General features: G+C 41.4%; 1 protein-coding gene across 6 annotated transcripts in view; it reads right to left on the reverse strand.

Moving 5' to 3' along the window:
• The window catches only part of ZCCHC4 (zinc finger CCHC-type containing 4), a 48,635-nt gene extending 35,453 nt beyond the window's left edge, over positions 1–13,182 (reverse strand). For all 6 annotated transcript variants that reach the window (XR_011468892.1, XM_070398482.1, XM_070398475.1 and 3 more), the window contains exons 1-5: positions 13,056–13,182; positions 11,978–12,096; positions 11,178–11,260; positions 1,461–1,736; positions 957–1,037 (exon numbers count right to left, since the gene is read on the reverse strand). Coding sequence is in view for 5 of the 6 variants with exons in the window: in XM_070398482.1 (XP_070254583.1) it covers positions 957–1,037; positions 1,461–1,736; positions 11,178–11,260; positions 11,978–12,096; positions 13,056–13,182 (686 nt within the window). In the remaining variant the exon portion in view is untranslated. The remainder of the gene's footprint in view (positions 1–956; positions 1,038–1,460; positions 1,737–11,177; positions 11,261–11,977; positions 12,097–13,055) is intronic.
• Positions 13,183–22,929: the final 9,747 nt, after the last annotated feature.

A 22,929-nucleotide genomic window follows, 5' to 3' on the forward strand; every position in this document is an offset into this window, starting at 1 on the left:
GAGAACGGGGAAATGAAGAGAGACTGCTTATAGGAAAGTGTTTGTTTCAAAGGTGATGGAAATATTCTGGAATTAAACAATGGTGATGATTGTACAACCTTGTGAATAATACTAAAAATGTATGTGAAATATATCTCAATTTTTAAAAATATGCCTAAAATACAGCAAGTGGGGGAAAAAAGACTTTAAGCTATGATTCTATGTTTTAAAAATTTTAAATGGAGCCCGGCCAGTGTGGCTCAGTGATGAGCTTCAACCCATGAACCAAGAGGTCCCCCAGTAGATTCCTAGTCAGGGCACATGCCTGGGTTGCAGGCACGATCCCCAGTCTCAAATCCATTTGCTCCAACCTATCAGCAACCATTTGACTCTGAAGCTCTCTGTTTGCTAATCCTTGCCCTTGGGGTCTGGCTATTCCCCAGGTAGCATGCCCTTCATTTAGGCTACGTCCAGTGAAAGACAACAACATGCACATCATCTGGTAAAAATATTAAATAAATGCCTTATCACACTTAAAACAGCATGATGAAACAAAGTCCTGGAGGAAGCTCAGAATTATCTTTGAAAACAAGTATATGAGAAGAAATTTCACTCAGTAGGAATTTATCACTAAATTATAAGCCAAAGACAACAAGGCACATTCATGGACAGAATTTAGGAAGCACACTAGCAAAAAGAGAAATTCCTTTACCAGAAGGAAAGGGGGATGGGGGGGGGGGGGAGGCAGAAGAGGGGAAAGTGGGGAAAAGAAAAAAAAAAGGAGAAATTCACAGCCTCTGTTTGAAATATGGAAGATTTCATATGGAGTTGATATGACTGAAAAAGTGCCTTGTCACCAATTACTACTTCTAAATGTTAAGTAGAATTAGAACAGGTAATAAACAATTAAAAAGAGGAAAAACAATTAAAAGCAGGAGACAATGAATGAGAATAAATATTATACTTTGTAAACCTACCGAAAATCAATATCCAATAAAAGGCTTTTAATGTTAGGCTTCTTGTCACCTGATGCTTTCAACCTGATCAGCTCATGCAACCTAAAACAATTAGTGAAAGCAAATTTAATATGAAGTTATAAAGGCCATAGATAATAAACAAATAAACAAAAAAATCAATGTTCTCCTGATATTTCTGATAGTTCACTGAAGAGAATGTGGCAGATGTAATCAAAGTTTCAGTTTTACAAATATATTTTAAAAGGCAGAACTTCTCTGAAACATAAAAGTCTAAAATTATAAACAGAATTTAAGAACCAAATCAAAAAGAATCTCCTATCATATATCAGAAATCTATAAAGATTTCTCCCAAGTGGATTACAGATTACAAACTCCTTTAGAGTGACCATGCTATATACTTCTTTGTATATTCAAAACTTTATGCTCTATCCTGGAACTTGAGAATTCTTTTCTTACAGTTTAAATAATGGTGCCAGGAAGTTTTTTAAAAACCACATAACCTACCTGGGTGTTCCAACACACAGCACTCTTCTGAACCCAAGGGTAGAAAGTAGGTCTATCAAGAACTGACAGCTCCTATCAGCAAACAAATACTGCGCGTTTGTCTTCTTGTTTTCCAACGGAGAAAGGAGCTGACTGGGCCTTTTTAACTGGGTGACAGAAATATCCCCCATGACCTGGTGCTCACGATGCTTCTCCCAGTCATCTGGCAGCAGCAACTGCTGACATCTTTGACAAAACTTTCTCTGAGACAACGGCAACTCAATGAACTTCAAATACCTTCAAGACACAGCACAACACAAGGAATGTATTGTAAGTTTGTTGTTTTAAAGACAATTTATTTTTGCTATTTTTAGTATGCAAAAGTATTATTTCCTAAAGACTATTGCATAAAGAAGCAAAGGTAAGAAAAATCTGTGGAATGTTGGCTAGAATTTATGTCTGGCTGCAGCTGCATGCCTACAAAGTGGAAGAGAATCAGCAATTTCACAAGAATTGAGATGCTCCAATTCGGTCACTGAATGAAGATCAATATCCATTTAAAATGTGAACATAATATACTACTCAAACAACTTAGTAGTAATGGAGACTACTATCACGTTTAAATTTATTGACAAATCCATGTGCTCTAACTTTGAAATGTTAAATAGTCTGGCTCAGTATGACAGTCATTTTAAAATGAGAAATTAAGATCATTCTTCAAGCTCTTATGGCATATTTAGCAAGAAGAATTGCCTCCTTAAAGAAAAAATGTTCCTACAAAGTTCCTCTGTTCTTAGCAATACTGATGGAGTCAGTTCTGAGAAACTCATCCCCAAAACAGCAAGCTGATATTTGAAGCTTTAAAAAATATATATTAGAATCCCATTTGAAAGATAGAATCCAATCTTTTAAGCCATTCTTATATCTGATTTCAAAGTCACCACCCTGGTCTTTTTTTCTTTTCTTTTGATTTGGGATGAATAAAGAGAGAGAAAAAACTGCTGACTATGTATATGCTACAGCAGCTATGAAATCAGAGTAAGAAAACAAAAGAAAAATAAATAAGCTTATCGAGGCTCATAGAGGTTAGAAATGTCCAAATCTAAGCATGTCAAATAGTGCACTAAAGGATTCTTCTAGTTTGAGAGGAGTCATACAGCTTCAATTGAACTAAACTCTGGAACTGCACTGGAAAAACTGAACATAATTTAAAATCAAAGTGGGTTTAAAACTTTTTATTTCTAAGCAGTTTCACTTCAAAGCACCCAAGGCAGTGACAAATACATATTCTGAATGGCTACAGCAAGAAATAAGCTTATCATGCCAGTAATTTAAATGTTTCTATTTCTATGATAACTGTTCCTGTGACAGCTTTATCCATGACTAGAAAGAAAAAGGACAACCATATTAGAAGAAACTTTTATAGTAATTCAAAGAACGTCATAGAGAGCAGGGCCCCTAAGACATGAAGTGCAAGTGGAAAGACCAGTACATTGCAGCCACAGAAGCAGTGAATTCACTGTTACCTTTCATTATTAAATGTTGTGTCAAAGTCACCCACATCGAGCCATGATACAGTAACAGAAACCGGATTTTACTATTCTGACCTTCAAAAAATGTTTTAAACAGGCAAAATACATGAAACCACAGTTTCAATATATTGGACAACTGGCAGCCCAGTGAATAACAGAAGGAAACAAATGAGTAAGTGGTACAACTGCCCAGCTTACAGTAGTCTCCCATCCTCCATGGGGGATGCATTCCAAGACCGTCGCAGTGGATGCATCAAACCCTATATATACTATGTTTTTTTCCTAAATATACATACCTATGATAAAGTTTAATTTCCAAATTAGACATAGTAAGAGATTAACAACAATAACTATAATAAAATAGAGCAATTATAATATACTGTAATAAATGTCATATGTGGTCTTTTTCTCTCCTGTGATTTTCGTATTTTCAAATTCTATTCCTGAATCTAGACTTATTAAATATTCTAGAATCCCCCATCAATGTTAAATAGAAATGGTAAAAGCTGACATCCTTGCTATGTCCCAGTCTTAGGAGGAATGCATTCAATCTTTTGTCAGTATGGTATTAGTTATAGGTTTTTCTTAGATGCCCTTTATCAGGTTATGGAAATTTCCATTTATTCCTAGTTTTCTGAGAATCTTTATGAATGAATGTTTGATTCTGGACTTGGAAGAATTCAAGTTATATGGTCCATAACCTGGGTCCCTACCGAAAAGCCTGCCAGGCAGCTGCGTGGCAGGCAGAAAGGGCAACTTCCAGACTGGAACATCTGTGCAAGCCCTCGAACAGGTTTCTCTAAGATGAAACCCATGATTGTGCTACATGTGAATGTTCTGAAAGGTTCAGACAACCAGCAGAGAGTCTGCAGCTGAATCAGCGATGAGCACATAAATAACTAACAGCAGCTACAACAAAAAACCCAAGACTGTATGAACTCCAAGAAAACAAAAAGCTGTATGGAAAAGAACTTATTATGATTTCATGGCTTAGCTATGAGCAGCATTTATATGGTTATAATACAAATACTAAATTTTGAATCTAACCAAATTCATGGTATAACCATGTAAGACTAAGGTGTGAAAAGATATACATTATAGTGGGGGGCAAGAGGGCGGGGTTGGGGGGAGAGGGCAGAGAGAGGAGGGAAAGATAAATCCTCATCTTCCACATGAAATAAACAGATAATTCCAAACACTGATAAATCAAGAAGTACAAGGCAAGCATGCTTTGTACTCTACAAACAGGAATGTGCCTTCTAGAAGAATTAGCCAGAAGAGCTGACTAGCTGCTTCTGAGGTGGGGGAAATGCATGGGTGGAGACAAACGTATTGCTCTTTGTACAACCTCACAGAACTACTTGATTCTATTGTCACTGATTTCTTTATTGAAATTAAATTCACAAACCACACAATCACCCTTTTAAAGTGTACGATTCAGTGATGTTTAGAACATTCATGAAGTTGTGCAATCATCACAATATAATTCCAGAACATTTTTTTATCACCTCAAAAAGAAATCCCGTCCGTACCTATCAGTAGTCACTCCACAATTCCCGCTACCCCTGGCCTCTAAAACCACTAATGTACTATCTTTATAGACTTGTCCATTCTGTACATCTCATATAAATGGAATCATATAATAGCCACATATAAAATTTGATTTAAAATATTTATTATTAATAAAAGACATTTACTTAAAAAATAAAAACTGGCCTAGTTGGTGTGGCTCAGTGGTTGAGCATCAACCCATGAACTAAGTGGTCACAAGTTCAATTCCTGGTCAGGGCATATGCCCAGGTTGTGAGCTTGATCCCTAATAGGGGCCATGCAGGAGGCAGCCGATCAATGATTCTCTCTCATCATTGATGTTTCTATCTCTCTCTCCCTCTTCCTTCCTCTCTGAAATCAATAAAAATATATCTTTAAAAAACACAGAGATAATATGATGATGAATTACAACTGACATAGCCAGGGATTGAACCTGCAACCCAGGTACATGCCCCCCATTTTATTTTCCTTTGGGTAATGTGTTTTATTTAACCCGGTATATCCAAAATATTATTTCAACATATAATCAATATAAACATTATTAATGCGATTACTTATATTTTGTTAATTGTTAGTCCAGTCTACAACATCCAGAGTAGCCACACTGCAAATGGCCAGTGGCTTCTGGCCACTGAACTGGATGGTGCAGGTCGAGGCCTCATTTCACTTTTGTGTAAACACCAAGCCTCTTTGGAATTTTCCAGGAACGCTGCTACTGTGCAAACAGAGGATTGAGGTTTGACTGTACTTTGTTTTTTCCAGGTACATGCCCTTGACCGAGAATAGAACCCACGATCCTTCAGCACTGAGCCAAGCCAGCCAGTGCCCAATCTGTACTTCTTAATCCCTTCATCTTTTTCACCCAATGGACCAACTCCCCTCCCTTCTGGCAACCATCAGTCAGACACAAGGTTTTTTAACAGCTTGGTAGCAAGAACATGAAACCATGAAGAGTTAAGCATCACTCAGCACTCTTTCCTTATTTATGCTTACTACACATACCCCAGGAGGAAAAGAAATTCATTCTGCCACAGGCTCAGCATGATTCAAAAATTGCAGGCTAACATTTTGAAATGTCATTTTTATTGATCTCCATGTGATGTTCCATTTGCCTTTCCTGGAGTAGACAAATAATGTTTATGGCATTTCCCTAATAGCAGACCTTGAAAATCTGAGTTTAAATGAGCTTTGAAAAAAACATAACCAAATAAAATATCAACTAAATAAAACGATCTGAATGCACATAAATTAATACTGATTCTAGCATTAAAATATATCTTCCCTGAGACTTCATAGGTCACAATAAAGGTGCCAACGTACTACATAATAGAATAGCACATTTCAACGCGTAAGAGGCAGCTAAAACCTATAAGGAAAGTCAAATCTCAGGCACAAAATGTAAATCTGTCACCTGAGCACATGAAATACAAAGGACGGCTCAGAGTGAGATTAGGAAAACGAATATCAAGTCCTATTCTGTAGAGCCTAGGAGTCTGTGTAACACCTCCAGTTCCATAATCAAAATCAAGTAACAAGGTCAATTTATCTTGCTAGCTACCATCACTGCTTGCTAGCAATTCCAAAAATAAATCAGTCAATGGAAAGCTACTGTTACTCTACAATAACAGATAAAAAGTTTGCTTTACAGAATAGGTATAATGTTTAAATGCATTTTACTACTTTCAAATACAGTCGTTACTTAATCAGATAACATAAATGAGTTGCATAAAGTTAAATTAGAAAGCAATTACAATCTCAAGTAACAAAGCAAGGAAACAAGAACACCTAGATTTTCTTATAGTTTAATTGACTCACCAATGTCCTTATGGGATAACATTAGCAACATGCTTATCAGATAAAAGTAAGTGATAAGGCAGAATATAAAACTATGTATACATTATGACTACAACCTTGTAAAACAAACCCTGGCAGAGGAAAAAAGGCGTGGAGGAAATGTAACCAATCGACCAAGGTGATGGGTGCAGAGGGAGAAACCATGGGTGATGTTTTCCTACTTTCTGCATCTTATTCTATTTTATCTCATTATGATATATCTCTAACTCCTCATGTTTTATTCCTTATATCTCCTTAAATTAAAACACTACACATCACATATTAATTACTATCTGCTTTTATATTTAAAAACACAGCCGTTCTAGCCCAGCCAGTGTAACTCAACGGTTGAGCATCAACCCAGGAACCAGGAGGTTGCCGGTTTGATTCCAGGTCAGGGCCCTTGCCCAGGTTGTGCGCTCGATTCCCGTGGGGGTGAGTGCAGGAGGTAGTGGATCGATGATGTTCCTCTCATCGATGTTTCTATCTCTCTCTTTTACTCTCTATCTAAAAACCAATGAAGAAACATATTCAAAAAATAATAAAATAAAATAAAAATACAGCCATTCTAGTAGTATGAACTTGAAGTTACTAACTTCTCTAAACTTCAATTTCTCATCTAAGTAAACTAACTCACTAAGTAAACTAACTCAGCAGGATTAAAAAATATCTCATGTAAAACACCTAGCTTAGTGCCTAGCTCACAGTAGTGCTCAATTTATATCACTTCCCTTCTCAACATTTTTTGTTATTGATTGAATTCTTATAAATTAAGTAGACATCACTGATTAAGTACTTTGGTTAAGAGGCAATCCATTTATCTTTAAAAAAGCCTCTTCCATCAAAGGACTTTGAAATCTACTTAGAAGCTTAGGAAGACATTTTTAATAGATCCCAGTAATCCTTTCCATTTAGCCTGGATAAGACCTCAGAAGCCTTCAAAACAGCAGCCCAGATAACCTGAAGGAGTAGCCATTAGAGTGAAAACCTACTTGTCATCAGCAGCTCGGAACAGGGAATTCTTGGGAGCTTCTCCCAGCACAGAGAGCACATAGGAGAGGGAGAAACTCTTTTCTCAGGTTTGCCAAAGAATTAAATCTATGGCTCAATTCCAGTTCACCCAATAAAACATTTTAACAGTGGAGATATTTAAAAACAGGTGTTTACAGCTTTAAAAAAAAATGGTTCGTTTAGTATTTCAAAACAGAAACATTACAGGAAATCTTCATGGTTTTGTATTTAGCAATGAATTCTTAGCTTTGCTACCAAAAACACAAGCAACAAAAGAAAAATTTGATGAGTTGGACTTTGTCAAAGTTAAAAACTCTTGTGTGTCAAAGGACATCATCAAGAAAGTAAAAAGACAATCTAAAGAATGGAAAAAAATATTCACATATCACCTAATAAGAGTGAATGTATAAGCATATAAAGAACTCCTGTGACTCAACAACCAGAAGAAAACCATTTTAAAAATTGACAAAAGAATTGAATACAAATTTTTTCTAAGGAAGATAAGAAATAGCCCCCAAAAAACATATGAAAAGATGACCCACATTAGGAGTATAGGAAAACAAAAAATTAACACCAAAATGACACATCACTTCACATTTGCTGGAATGGCTATAATAAAAGACAAAACAAAACAGAAAATAAGTGCTGACAAGGATGTGGAGAAATTGAAACCTTCACATGTTGCTGGTGGGAGTGTCAAATGGAAAACAGTTTGGCAGTTCCTCCAAAAACTAAATATAGTATTACCTTACAATGCAGTAGTTCCACTCCTAAGTATATATGCCAAAGACCAGAAAACAGGGATTCAAACAGATATTTATACACGACTGTGCACCAAAGCACTATTTAAAATAGCCAAAATGTGGAAACACCCAAGTGTCCATTGATAGGTGAATAAATAAAGTGTGGTATATACATACAATAGAATACTATATATATAAAAGGCTAATATGCTGTGTCTGTCCGATCATTCACTATGACTTGAACTGACCACCAGGGGGCAGATGCTCAATGCAGGAGCTGTCCTGATGTGCACTAGCCATTTAGAGAAACAGCACCACAGACCTGGCACCCACAAAGCAACACACGGCTTCTCCCAAGTGGGACACAGGCCCTGCCACAACCCCAGAGACAGCCCACCAAATCACAGCCGATGCTGCCAAGACCCCATGGTACAAAATGCAGCCCACAGCCCAGCCCAGCCCAGAAACGGTCACTGTGGGCGCTGGGTAATGATGTCACATAGCAACGCCTGGCTTCCTCTCCCTAGAAACTAGCCTTCCTTACAGTTTCTTCAGCCCAGGAACACAACTTGCTTTATAGCCAGGTGCAAACATTTTACACTTTAACCAAATGTCTGTGAAGCATTTTCCCATGCCTCATCTCATTTTTTCCTCACAGAAGTCCTGGAGTAGGTAGATAGGAAACTTGGTAGAATCCTATTTTCTTTTAGTTAGCTGGAAAATGGAGATTTAGAAAGCTTAGAGAAGATTTAGCAAGCTTAGAAACTTGACCCAACTGAGAAGAAGAAATGGTGGACCTTGAAAATGACTTCAGGTTTTCTCACTGCGCAGAATATAGTCAAACACCACTGCAGTTAAATATTTTTTGTTCTCCCTGCGTGATCTACAATAATAATCTGCTTCATGTTAATATTTACTGCTGTGTTGCTAACAATTAACTGAAAAAGAAGTTGGGGCGCTTCAATGTGCTGGAAAAAGTTTAGCTAAACCAGAAAGTAGTTCTAATTAAGCAAGTTTATGCTATCTACACTAATAAAAGAGAAACATGGTAATTAGCGTACGACTGCTACCCTTCCCATTGGCTAATCAGCATATCCTTATGCAAATTAACTGTCAGCCAAGATGGCGGCCGGCAGCCATGCACTGAAGCGAACAGGGAGGCTTGCTTGCTCCAGTGACTGCGGACTCCAACTTTCCCCGCCTGACTTGCCAGCCTCTCAGCTGCAACTCTAAGCAACTATGTTGCAAATATAGAAGCTAAACAAAACCCCAGAAAACGGCTTTCAGTCAGCCGGGCTTCAGTCAGCCGGGCTTCAGCCAGCCAGACCGCAACATTGTACCAAATAGAGAAGGTAAAGGCCAGAAACCTGCTTTCAGCAGCGAGGCCTCAGAGATAAAGCTGGCCCAGAATAGAAAAAAAGAAAAAAGAAAAAAGAAAAAAAGGAGCAGTTGGGAGCTTCAGTCACCCGCCAGCTTGAAAACGGCCCTCAGCCCCTCACCCAGACTGGCCAGGTACCCCAGTGGGGACCCCCACCCTGATCCAGGACACCCTTCAGGGCAAACCAGCCGGCCCCCAAAGGGTAATATGCCTCCTGGCACCGGGATCAGCGGAGCAGGGAGGCTCCCGGCACCGGGATCAGCGTGACGGGGGCAGCACCCAAACCCCTGATCGCCCTGCAGCTCTGTGTGTGACAGGGGGCGGGGCCACAACCTCCCTATCTGCCCTGCTCTCTTCATGACAGGGGAAGGCGCCCCAACCCCCTGATCAGCCCTGCTCTGTGCCTGATAGGGGGGAGCTCCCCAACCCCCTGATCGCCCTGCGGCTCTGTGTGTGACAGCGTGCGGCACCCCAACCCCCTGATCGGCCCTGCTCTGTGTGTGACGGGGTAGAGCCATAACCTCTCCATCGGCCCTGCCCTGAGTGTGACAGTGGCAGTCCCCCAACCCCCTGATTGGCCCTGTTCTGTGGGTGATAAAGGGCGGCGCCCCAACCCCCCTCCACGGGCCTTGCTCTGTAACGGGGTAGAGCTATAACCTCCCCATTGGCCCTGCCCTAAGTGTGACAGGTTGCAGCGCCCCAACCCCCTGATCCACCCTGCTCTGTGTGTGACAGGGGGCGGTGCCCCAACCCCCCCAGGCCCTACCCTGAGCGTGACTGAGGGTGGCATCACAACCTCCCAATCTGCCCTGCTCTGTGCATGACAGGGGGCGGCGCCCCAACTCCCCAATCGGCCCTGCTCTGAGCCTGACCAGGGGCTGCACCTAGGGATTGGGCGTGCCCTCTGCCACCCGGGAGCAGGCCTAAGCCAGCAGGTCGTTATCTCCCGAGGGGTTCCAGACTGCGAGAGGGCACAGGCCGGGCTGGGGGACCCCCCCCCTCCCCACCCCCCCCCCTCCCCACCCCCCGCCGAGTGCACAAATTTTTGTGCACCGGGCCTCTAGTATATATATAAAAGGCTAAGTTGACTCACACATGCACGATACATATAAAGCTCTCCCTGGTGCCAATCGCACGCATGTGTTTCAATCTGTCATTGTCAATCGTGCATTTGGTTGACACTTCTATTATAGAGAAAGGGCGAATAGTGATATTAAAATATTTATTCTAATTAATTTCCTTTCAATGTGCACGAATTTGTGCACCAGGCCACTAGTTCAGCTATAAAAAGGAGGAAATTCTACCACATGCTACAACATGAATAAGCCTCGACAATATTATGCTAGGTGAAATAAGCCAGACATAAAGGACAAATACTGATGATATCATTCATTTGAGGAACCTAGAATAGTCAAATTCATGGAGACAAATAGATTAGAGGTGACCAGAGATTGGAGGCAGGTAGAATGGAGTTACTGCTTAATGGTGACAAAGTTTCTATTTGGGGTGATGAAAAGGTTTTGGAAATAGTGGTGATGGTTGCACAACATTGTGAATGTACGTAACACTACTGAATTGGCAAATTTTATGTTACATATATATATTTACCACAATAGAAGTAATTAATTAAACTTAAAGGCACAGGTAAAAAACAAACAAACTGGACAATATAACGACTGTATATCAGTACCTTTGCACACACTGCATTCGGGAGAGAGGAGGCTGGCATCTTCGGTTATGAGCTTCTCGGGCAGCAAGTCTAGCACCTGACAACTGAGAGTACAAAATCCACTTAATGTGCCATCAAACTTGCTACCATGCTGGAGAAAGTGGGATCACATTCTGACATCAAGAAGCCAGAAATTCAAGGAGCTCAAAGTTGTAAACAAGCATTCATTTTAGGGGGGGGAGAGAGGGGGGAACCACAACACACCAAAACATTAAACTGGAAAAATTCTAGAGTAGTGTGAAGCAGTAAAGCACAGTGATTAACGCTCATGTGGTGATCTTAGCAGGTCTGCAGAAGAGTAATGTACAAGACTGTTTTCTAAGAAATCTACCAAAGCTGAAAATATTCTACTCAACACTTTCAGAAACTTTAATCCGAGCTGCGTCCAAGAGGACACCCAGCTCATAACTATTTCTCCAAGTGCCTTCATCTGTCATCCAGTAGATGTATAAAGGATGTTCAGTGCAAATGTTGAAAAGGGGTGTTTTTCTAAAACACTGTTTGGAATGATCGTGACCTAAACTCTTTAGGGGAGAAATCTATATTTGCAAACCCAATACCAACACCTCAGAAGGTCTTAATGGGAACTAATTCTTTGAGACAGTCGTTTCAGACATCAGTGAGTCAAGTAAGTTCAGAGTATGAACCTGTCTTACAAACCACACGGTATCTTCAACTCTTTAAGGATTTACCTCATTCATTCTCAAAGATGTCACATACATCAAAAATTAAAAATATAGACATCCAAAAAGTTAATATACCTTTTCATCTTCCCATTGAAAAAAATTACAATCTTTTCTATCTCGACAGGCCGAGCAGGCATAAAACCTCCGCGTGTCTTCCTTCCCTTGGCTCACCTTTACAAACAACAGCGTGGGACCTAGTTCCAGAACAGGAAAAAAACAACAACATGTCAAACAGTAGTCACGTGTGTCAAGTTCCCGGTTGTCACCGCCCTTCAGTTTTCATTTTATGCACGGATTTATCATCATTAAATCCACTACTTTAATCATTTACTTAAGAAATCATTTTTTTGAAACCGCTTTTGAAAACCGGTCTCTCCAGGAATAAAATGCCACTGTCAGAGGAGCTGCTGTCCACGTGGCGTATGACCTGGGCCCTGACACTAGATCAGTGGTTCTCAACCTTGGCTGCACATTAGAATCACCTGGGAATCTTTTTAAAATCCTGATTTCTGGGCCTCATCCTCCGGAAATTCTGTTTCTTTGTTATGGGGTGGGGCCACAACATTAGTAACAAAGAAACAGAATTTCCGGAGGATGAGGCCCAGAAATCAGGATTTTAAAAAGATTCCCAGGTGATTCTAATGTGCAGCCAAGGTTGAGAACCACTGCTCTAGAGCAAGGAGGGGTCCAAGGAACCGAGCACGTGGCCTCCCGCCCCTCAGGGGCCTTTTCCGGGGAAATCTTTGAGAAGCCGGATACACCCCCTCTTCGCAAGAATTCACTCGATATCGTTCCCTCTTCTAACTTTTTTTTTTTTTTTTACTGAAAAAGTAGTAAATCAACAAATGAACCCCCCAAGTACTTGGTGATGGGAGTTACTCGACAGCACGCATCCCCTTTGCCTCGCCTCTGCCTATTTCCTTAAAATAGATAACAGCCGTGGAGCCAAAACCACAACAGTGGGACTTGTTATAGCGGCCTCTTAAGTAAGTTGAAAACCACCACTTCCCGAGGAAGGGGTGTTTGCGAGGCATCACACACGGCGCGGGAGAAAGGTGGATGGAAACCCGGGAGCCCTACACACCCCTGGAAGCTCAGGCTAACGCTCGCCCCGGGCGCCCGGCAGCCAGGCTGAGCCCAAACGCGGACCCACCGTGAGGGCACCGCGGGGCGGGGGTGGCGGGGTCGGAGGAAAGCACCACCTCCACTCCCGAGCTGCCCGGGCTGCTCGCGCTCCCCTCCGCCTCCCCAGCTCCCAGCCTGTCCCCGAGGGTCGCCATCTTCCCGCCGCCGTCCCGAGAGCCTCCGTCCAATCAATAAGGAGGCGGAGAAAGAGCGTCGCCACGACCCGCAGAGAGTCACAGCGCCCCCGCGCGCTTGGGAGGAGCTGCGGCCGCGAGGCGAGCCCACTCCATCAAACGCTGTCGCCGCCCGCCCTGGGCTGGCCCGCCCCTAAGCAGTCCTGGGCAACGAAAGGGACGACTGGCAGGCAACTTGTTGGACCTGTGCAGTAAGTTCCTCTGTTTTCTGCCGAACTTCTTAGCTCCTGCAAGTACCCTCCTTTCATTCAGAAAACAGGCAGGAAATGAAATGACTCATGAGAGCAAAGATGTGGTCGGGTTTAAGCCCCAAAGGCAGCATCACGACCAACAGCAGTTGGCAATAGAAATAGCTAAAGTCTCTGCTCTTCGTGAAACCACCCTCTTTTCAAAGTTGGAGGCGCAGTGTCATCTTCTACCTGCTGGACAATGTTTATAGTTGCACGTTATAGTTGCATATCCATTGACATGTATACACTGAGTGGCCAGATTATTATGACCACCCCATGAGTACAATGAAGTGAATTAGTTATGCAAATAATAAGAATAATAAAACCTTGAGAGTATTGCTTAGGAAGTTTTCAATATTCAGTATTTTTGGAAGTGTCAATGAAGTACTGATGGAGTGGTCATAATAATCTGGCCAGTCATAATAATCTGGCCACTCAGTGTCTATTGTAAAGAAATAAAACGGTCCCTATTTGCATCTGACATGATGGTCTACATAACATCCCAAGGAACCTACAAAAATGACTCTAGTTTAAACTGAGTTCAACAAGGTTGCAGGATACCAGATAAACATACAAAAATCTATTGTACTTCTATATACTAACGAAGATCACCAGAACACCAAAATTTAAAACAGAATACCATTTACAACCACTCAAATAAATGAAATAGTTAGGTTTTACATATATCTAACAAAACGTGTACACAGGACTTGTATGCTGAAAACTACAAAATGCTGATAAAAAAAATCAAAGATCTAAATAAATGTAGAAACCTACTCTGTTCCTAGATTAAAAGACTCAATATAGTAAAGGTGTCAGTTCTCCCCAAGTTTAGGGGAGATACAGGTTTAGTTTCACTTCTATCAAAATCTCAGTCAGACTTTTGTAGCTATAGACCATATTATTCTGAAATTTATATGAAAAGGCAAGGGACCTAGAATAGCTAAAACAATTTTGAATAATAATAATAAAGTAGGAGGAATCAATTTATCCAAATTCAAGACTTCTATAGCTGCAGTAAACACACATGTATGGTTGCAAAGGAAATAAATAAATCTCCTTATAGTAGATAATAGGTTGTGCTTTATGTATTTAAACTCACACATTTACAACTATGGTGTATTAATTTAGAAATATTGCTCTTTTCCAAGCACATCTCATGCAACCGCTTCACTCAAATCCTTCACCTGCACCTGTAGCACCTGCTTTTGGCATGACAATTCCTTTTTTGTCCAGCACAAGTTATTGGCTTGTCTATATCTTTAGGATAGGGAACTTTCTGGACCCGTGTCTAAGGATACTTTTGAAAATTTTATCTCAAGACCTAACTACCCTTGGTCATTAACATTAATACTTCTATTTAAAAATGTTAACCAGTAAGTACTGATTTGTAATCTTTAAAAAACTTGTTTAACAAAGCTCGCAATTGAATTCATAAAATCATGCCACCAAAAATAGTTACTGAATCTAAATTTTCTTATTCTCCTTTTTGTTTGTTTTTATTTATTTTATTTTTTCATCACCATTTATCCCCTCTATGCCCTCTTCCACCTCCACCCAGCTCCCTTCCCCTGCAATGTCTTATTCTCTCTTAAATAATTCTGACTCTGAGATGAACTCTATAAGCAGCCCAAACCAATATAGATTTGCAGACTTTACAGCAGTGGTTCTCAACCTTCCTAATGCCGCGACCCTTAAATACAGTTCCTCATGGTGTGGTGACCCCCACTACTTCATAACTGTAATTTTGCTACTGTTATGAATCGTAATGTAAATATCTGATATGCAGGATGTATTTTCATTGTTACAAATTGAACATAATTAAAGCTTAGTGATTAATCACAAAAACAATATGTAATTATATACGTGTTTTCCGATGGTCTTGGGCGACCCCTATGAAAGGGTCGTTCGACCCCCAAAGAGTCGCGACCCACAGGTTGAGAACCGCTACTTTACCGTAAAACAAGGGTTTTCCAAATAAAGCAAATGAAAGAGCATCTCTCAGTGTGAGAGACTTGGAAGATTTCAAAAAGAAGGCAGTTCTCTCCTTTCTGAGGGATAATTTGAAGACAAACGAATCTCACCTTATTCAGACATGTGTATGTAGTATATGTTGAATGCTTACTGAAGAGTCTTGAATACTAGTAATACGTTATAAAGAAAGTTTCTGCAGGAAAATCCTTGAGCAGAGAAAAGCTGAGACATAGCAGGATTCTCAAAGGAAACCAGGGGCAGAGCTGAGAATGGGCCCCTTGAGGCCTGAACACTGAGACCCATTACACTCGCCCTTAATGATCCTGAATACCCCTAAGACAGACTCAAATTCAGCCACTACCTGACCAGAGGATGTGGACAGACTGGTGAGCTTCCCATAGGGACCAGATGTCTCACTTCTTGACTTTGTTAATAGGATAAAAGCCCTCTAACCCCCAAATCTCCTGCAGAGAACGTGGTTGAAGCGAGAGGAACATTTTGTAGTGGATGCCTGACCGACTTTTATCTTTTGTTTCAGAACCCAGGTTATCTTTGGGAAACCCACCCTTGCCAAGTTTAGACCATGTAAATTGCGAGATACAAAGAACCATAGTGACTGGTTTGGGTTTGGGTAGGTAACTTGGGGAATGGCTGGAGTGGCTGAAAAAGAAGCTGTAATAATTATATTCTGTCATCTCTGTGGCATTCATAATATTGATTTATCATGGGCCTGAGGGGGTCAGCTCTTCAGTCTTTTCTGGGTTAGGTCATGCATCTAGTGGGGGGCTGGTCCAGGTTCACCTTGGCTGGGATAGCTCAGCTCTGCTCCTTGTGTCTCTCTTCCTCCTTGAAATGGACTGAATGTTTGTGTCACCCTCAGATTCATATGTTGAAATCCCTACTCCCCAAAAATGAGAGTATTAGTAAGTAGAATCTTTGAGAGGTGATTAGAGCCTCCATAAATAGGTTTAGTGTCCTTAAAAGAGGCTCCAGAAAGCTCCCTACTCCCTTCTACGATATGAGGATACACAGAGAATATGTCACCCAATGAGAGCCCTCATCCAACCTTGCTGGCACCCTGATCTTGCACTTTCAGCCTTCAGAACCGTGAGCAATAAATTTCTCTTGTGTTTCAGCTCCTAAGTCTGTGATATTTTGTTATAGCAGCCCTAATGAAGTAAAATACTCCTCCTAGAACCAGGGGTCCGCCTGGGCACGTCTTTCTCACAGAGGTGGTAGAAGCACAAGAGAGCTAGGAGCAACAGGCAAACTTCTGAAGGCTTAGGCTTGGAGCTGCCACTGTCACTTCTACCTCATTCTTTTGGCTTGAGCAAGTCTCATGGCCACGCACTACAGTTACATGGCAAAGGGGATAGGTCAGAAGGGGGTGAAGAATTGGAGCCAATGACACAATCTATCACAGAAGCATTCTTCACTGGGATAGCCAAGTGGCTGGTGGCAGTGTTTCCAGAAACTTCAGGAGCCCCTGCCTTACCAAGGAATCAATAAGAAAAAGGCAGAACTAGGAGACAGGAATGTGAGATGGTACCATGGGAGTACCTAGATCCGGCCATGCCTCCTGTTTTCAGTTACGAGTCATGGATTCCTTTATCTCCTTAAGCCAGTTAGAGATGGGGTTACTTCTATTGTTATTGGTGGGAGCTTTCCTCATCCTTATCAGTTGCTGATGGGAGTGGGCTTCTTGCCATATCATGAGAAAAAGAATTTTCTGAGACTTGCAAGGGAGACAGAGTGATTTTTATATGCATGGAATTAAATCTCTGAATTTCTAAGGTCCCATTTTCCTTTTGAACCAGGTCCAGCATGGCCACGGGTGAACCTGAGGAGGGGTGGTGAAGGATGAAAGGAGACAGACAAGAGAATACAGTTGGGACCAGGTGGATCACTGCCTGGATGAGGAAACAATGACACAGCCTATAAGCCGAAGCTTTATTTTATAGTCAGATCACACAAAGCAAAACAAGGGGAGTGGTCAACATGTTTACTCAAGCCTTGTTTTGGCAGCACTCGCTGCACCTCCCACAGCCCATTAGCTACCTAGGAACAAGGGAGGACTATAAAGTCAAGCTTAATTGTGCTAGTAGGGCTCTGCCCGCCAAGCTGGGACTTTTATGTGGCTCTCCTACAGGTCAGTCCCAGGCTTGACCCTATAGCCGCTCCCCACACCTTTGTCCCACCATCGGAGAAGTGTGGATGTGACTTCAGCAAAGCTAGGATTGAAGACATTGCCCAGAGTTTCTGTTCCGTGTCTGCACAATCTAATCCAGCATCAGCCTGGGTTAGCTTGTATTCCCCATTGCAGTCCATCAGTCTATTGCATGTGGGGTCCACAGGGCCACATGGCTATGGAGAGAACAGGGCCAAATACAAGAAAGCCACAAGAGCTCAGAGCCAAGAGTGCCAAGAGCCCAGAGAGCAAGCTCCTTTGTCTATAGGATTATTCCCCAATTTTCATGGGCTTGCATTTGTCCTGCCCCGTCTAGCCAACCCATGATTGCCTGGGCTAGATTGACAGGCAAGTACCTTTCCTACATCACCCTGACTTTACTGCCCATCTTCCCCTTTGTCCAGTCCCTTCCCCCAGTGTTTTGCAGGGAATGGACAAGTGGTTCCCCGGGGAGTACAAAGTTGCAGCTTCCTGGTGAAGCTGCCCAAATGACCATGCTTATTTGTCTAGCCTCCCGTTTGCTCCTCTCCTATTATTGATAATTAGTTAATTACAACAGTATCACTGTCAGTCACAACCAAGAATGGCGACTAGTGTTCTATGGCTGCAGTCATAATGTTGGATGGATGAATGTCTGCTAATATGTCATGAAGCTCTTTTCCAGCAAGACAGCTAACCCTTCTCTTTACTATCCCTGCTACAATGCCTGTCAATCATCCTGCTATCCCCCTCCATCTTTTTCTTCTACCCATTATGGGCTCTCCTACTGAGACCCTTTAATTTCACTAGCAAAAGATAGATTAATAGGAGAGAAAAAACAGAAGCTAGTTAACTGAAGTGTACACATGGAGCATCAAGAGATGAATAACTCAAAGGGGTGATTAGAACTTGGGGTTATACAGCATGTTAATGAAAAAAAACACACACAAACCAATAAATGTTTAGAGACATGCTAAGGAAGAGGAGAAGGACTTCGAGATTCGAGGGGTGGCAAATCATGGCAAGGCAAATAATTTATATGGGAAAACTAAAGGTAGGTAAAGGTCAGTTTTAGCAAACTTTGTGTGTAGATGCCTCTGGTCCTCTCTGGACTGATGAGGGTCTAGAATTGTCTCCACTGATTAACTTCTGTCTTTCCTGGTAGAGAGGGGGAGGTGGCAGACATCTTTACAAATCATGTTCTGCTTTTAGGCAAGGAAGCTTTATTTTTTTTTTTTTTGCTTTATAAAAAATTTTATTGTTTGATTTTAGAGAGAGAAAGGGAGGAAGAGAGAAACATTGATTTGTTATTATGTATGCATTCGTTGGTTGATTCTTGTATATGTCCTGATGGGGTATCTAACGTGCAACCTTGGTATATTGGGACGATGTCTAACCAACTGAGCTCCCCGGCCAGGGCCAGAGAGCTTTTCCTGTATGTGCTTCTGTTCAATTGCATCCTGCTTAAAATAATCCTTATGCCAAAGTGGCATATTTAGGAGTGGCTTATTCCGCTACCCCTCCTCCATGTCTTCATTCTGAGTCAAAAGCTTTCCTACTGTATTCCTAGATTATACCAAGTTCTGCGTCAGCGGCAACTTGACTTCTCTGAACCACAGACTTCCATAACTTAAAGGTAATAATATTTCCCCTCGAAACATATTAAGGTGGATGCTGTCCAGTAGATGAGCAGCATTTTAGCTGGAGATTCGGAGAAGTGTGCATTTCCAACTCCTCGCTGACAGCTCGGATAGCAGGTGTAGCCAGATGTCACATTGCTTAGGAGCTGCCAGGGCAGTGGTGATCTTGGTTTAAACCAGTACATACCTTAGTTTAAATGCGGTTCCTGATTGTCTTTAAGTACTGCAATTTTTGGCAAACACTTGAAGGGTAGAATAGCTTTCTGGATTGTTCCCAAAGCCACAGTGAGATAAAAGGCAGTTTTATCCACCTTGATAGGCGGTCAGGCGTACCTGTCACTGAAGCAGGTTAAACCAGTTCCGGCAGCCAGGGATCAGCCCAGAGATGCTTATACAACATTCTGGAAAGGGGAGGCTACCTGATTTTTATGGTTTCTAAAGTCTTGCCTGTCAGGTGAGAATCCTGTAACCAGAGCTTAGGAGCGGCCAGGCTTCTGGAGTCAAAGGAAAAATAAACATGGTGCTGTTTACAGAGTGATTGGCTGCCCTTGTTTTTGTTTTTTGATATCACATGCTTTCCATTTCAGGTCTAAAAACCCGCCAGGCGGAGGCACAGTCACCAACAGCCATGTTAGCATTTCACAGGCTGGACCCAGGTGCCAGGATTCAGAACAAAAGAGAAACCTTTTGAAATGTCACTTCGTTTCTCAGGGAGTCTCTTACTGTTACCCGGTGACCTAAGGTGCCTTTCCCTCTCAACCACAAGTCAGCCCCTGTCATACAACAGAACACTTTAAAATAGCCCTTTGATCCCAAATCTGTCACCATGCTCCAGGAAAGACGATATCAAATCTAGAAATTTGCATGTGCAATAATCCCCTTTATGCAATAATCCAAACTCAGAAACACAGACATATGCTTTATCTCATCATCTAAAACCAAAACTCCAAGCGTGCCATTAATACACACAGACAGCTTCTCGGGTGGAAACCAAATCTATAACTAACAGAATTTGTGCCGCCCTCTTCACAAAATATACCTTATTTCGTCCTCGGTACAAATCTCTGAAGTTACCATTAGCTCATGTATTTTACATGTGGGAGATTTCAAGATCTGACCAAGGACACGGAACTAGTAAGGGGCAGGACCAGGACTTACAAGCAGGTCTATTCCAATCTCAAACTCTTAGTCAAAAGAGAATTGTGGCACATCTTCCATTATTTGTTTGTTTGTTTGTTAATCCTCACCCAAGGATATTTTTTCCCTCGATTTTTAGAGAGAGTGGAAGGGGAGAGACAGAGAGAGAAACATTGATGAGAGAGAGACACATCGATTGGTTGCCTTCCACACTGGGGATTGAGCTTGTAATCAACATACGTGGCCTTGATGGGAATCGAACCCAGAATCCTTCAGTCTGCAGGCCGATGCTCTATCCTCTGAGCCAAACAAGCTAGGGTTCCATTTATTAAAGATAGGAATATTAGAACATAAGCAAGTTTACAGTATTTTGAAATGACAAAAGTTAAATCTATTGCATTACATGGTGGTAGAATAAAACCTTTTAAGCTTAAGGATTTTTCTCAAAGAATTCTTTACATGGATTCTGAAGCAGGCAAAAACTTATTGAATAAAATGATGCTGATTAATAATGCAGTTTGCTGGGGTGATGGGCACATGATGCAGTCTGAAGATAATGTTTTATTGAGTTGTACACATGAAACCTATTGGTTTGGCCAGCCAATGTAAACCCAATAAATTCAATGAAAAAATAATGCAATTTGCTTAGATAAATGCATTTTTGTCATATACATATTTGATCCATGGGCCAAGAGGCTGAATGAGTCATACCCTCCACAATCCAAGAGAAATCTAGACATTAAAAATATGCTTCTATAATAAATAAGAAAAATGTTGAGAGCTCAAGTCAAAGGCAGTCAAGCATTTAGTTTACAAAGCACTTACTTTCCTTCCCTTGTACACAAAGAATTTATAATCTAAGAGGCAAAGGTAGAAATGTGCAGAAGTAGGACATATGATCAAAGATCAGGAAGGACCTTATTCCTTAGAAAATATATTTTTTAAAATATATTTTTATTGATTTCAAACACTTTTTTTTGTAAATATATTTTTTTATTGATTTTTTACAGAGAGGAAGGGAGAGAGATAGTTAGAAACATTGATGAGAGAGAAACACCGACCAGCTGACCCCCGCACATCTCCCACTGGGGACGCACCTGCAACCCAGGCACACGCCCTCGACCGGAATCGAACCTGGGGCCCCTCAGTCCGCAGGCCGACGCTCCATCCACTGAGCCAAACCGGCCTCGGCTTTATTGATTTCAGAGAGAAAGGGCAGGGAATAGATAGAAGTATCAATGATGGGAATCATTCATCACCTGCCTCCTGCACGCCCCCAAATGGGGATTGAGCTTACAACCCAGGTATGTGCCCTGACCAGGAATTGAACCGTGACCTCTTGGTTCATAGGTCGATGCTCAACCACCAAGCCACACCGGCCGGACAGAAAATATTTGATACCATTTTCAGATTTTCTGATACCTTTTGGAGAATCTGGCATACAGTGAGTACCTAATAAATGTGTTGAATTCAATCAGGGATTTATAACCATCACACCAACTATTATCTATTCAGGAGTTGGGATTTTATAAAGGAGATGAAAACTAGCTAAAGCAAATTCATGTATCTGCCATGAGTGAGAAATGAGAGGCTCTGGTTTACAATTACGTAGAACAGAACCAAGAGCCCAGCAGTAAGCAAGACATTTATCTCTGTAGACAAAATAATTATTACAAATCCAGGTTGAAAAGTTCCTGCACAATATTAGGAAGAAAGACTCTCAGGCTTCACTTTAGAAAATATTTACAGGTGGGTGTTCTTATGATCTCAGTCTTCCATTAGGAATATGACTCAGAAGGTGACTGGACTGCAGTATTGGCTAAGGTAGAGGCTGACCTTGGCTACGTTAGAGACATTGAATGCGTATGTAGCTGCTTAAGTTTTTTACTTTGGGTGGTGTTATGGACTGAAATGTGTCCTCCTCAAAATTCATGTTGGCCCTAACCGGTTTGGCTCAGTGGATAGAGAGTCGGCCTGCGGACTCAAGGGTCCCAGGTTCGATTCCGGTCAAGGGCATGTACCTTGGTTGCGGGCACATCCCCAGTAGGGAGTGTGCAGGAGGCAGCTGATGGATGTTTCTCTCACATCAATGTTTCTAACTCTCTATCCCTCTCCCTTCCTCTCTGTAAAAATTCAATAAAATATATTTTAAAAAAAAATTCATGTTGAAGGCCTAACTGCCAATGTGACTATTTTTGGAGATAGGGCCCTAAAAGAAGTAATTAAGGTTAAATGAGGTTATATGGGTGGGTTCTAATTCTTTAGGGCTGGAGACACCGGGGATGTGCGTGCACAGAGACAAGGCCATGTGAGGACACAATGAGGAGCTTTCTGTAGACCAAGGAGGCAGGTCAAACAACCTTGCTGACACTTTGACCTTGGACTCCAAGTCTTCAGATGCAGAAAACGAATTTCTGTTTGTTAAGCCACTCAGTCTGTGGTACTTTGTTATGGCAGCCCCAGCAAACTAATAAAGCTGGCAAACAAAACATTCATGTAAACTTATTCTCATATAAAGGCTTATTCTTTTTAAAAAATGTATTTATATTGATTTCAGAGA

The sequence above is a fragment of the Myotis yumanensis genome, unplaced genomic scaffold, assembly GCF_028538775.1.
Source record: "Myotis yumanensis isolate MYYU_CA2020_CCGP unplaced genomic scaffold, mMyoYum1.0.hap1 SCAF_1, whole genome shotgun sequence".
Taxonomy (NCBI): Eukaryota; Metazoa; Chordata; class Mammalia; order Chiroptera; family Vespertilionidae; genus Myotis; species Myotis yumanensis.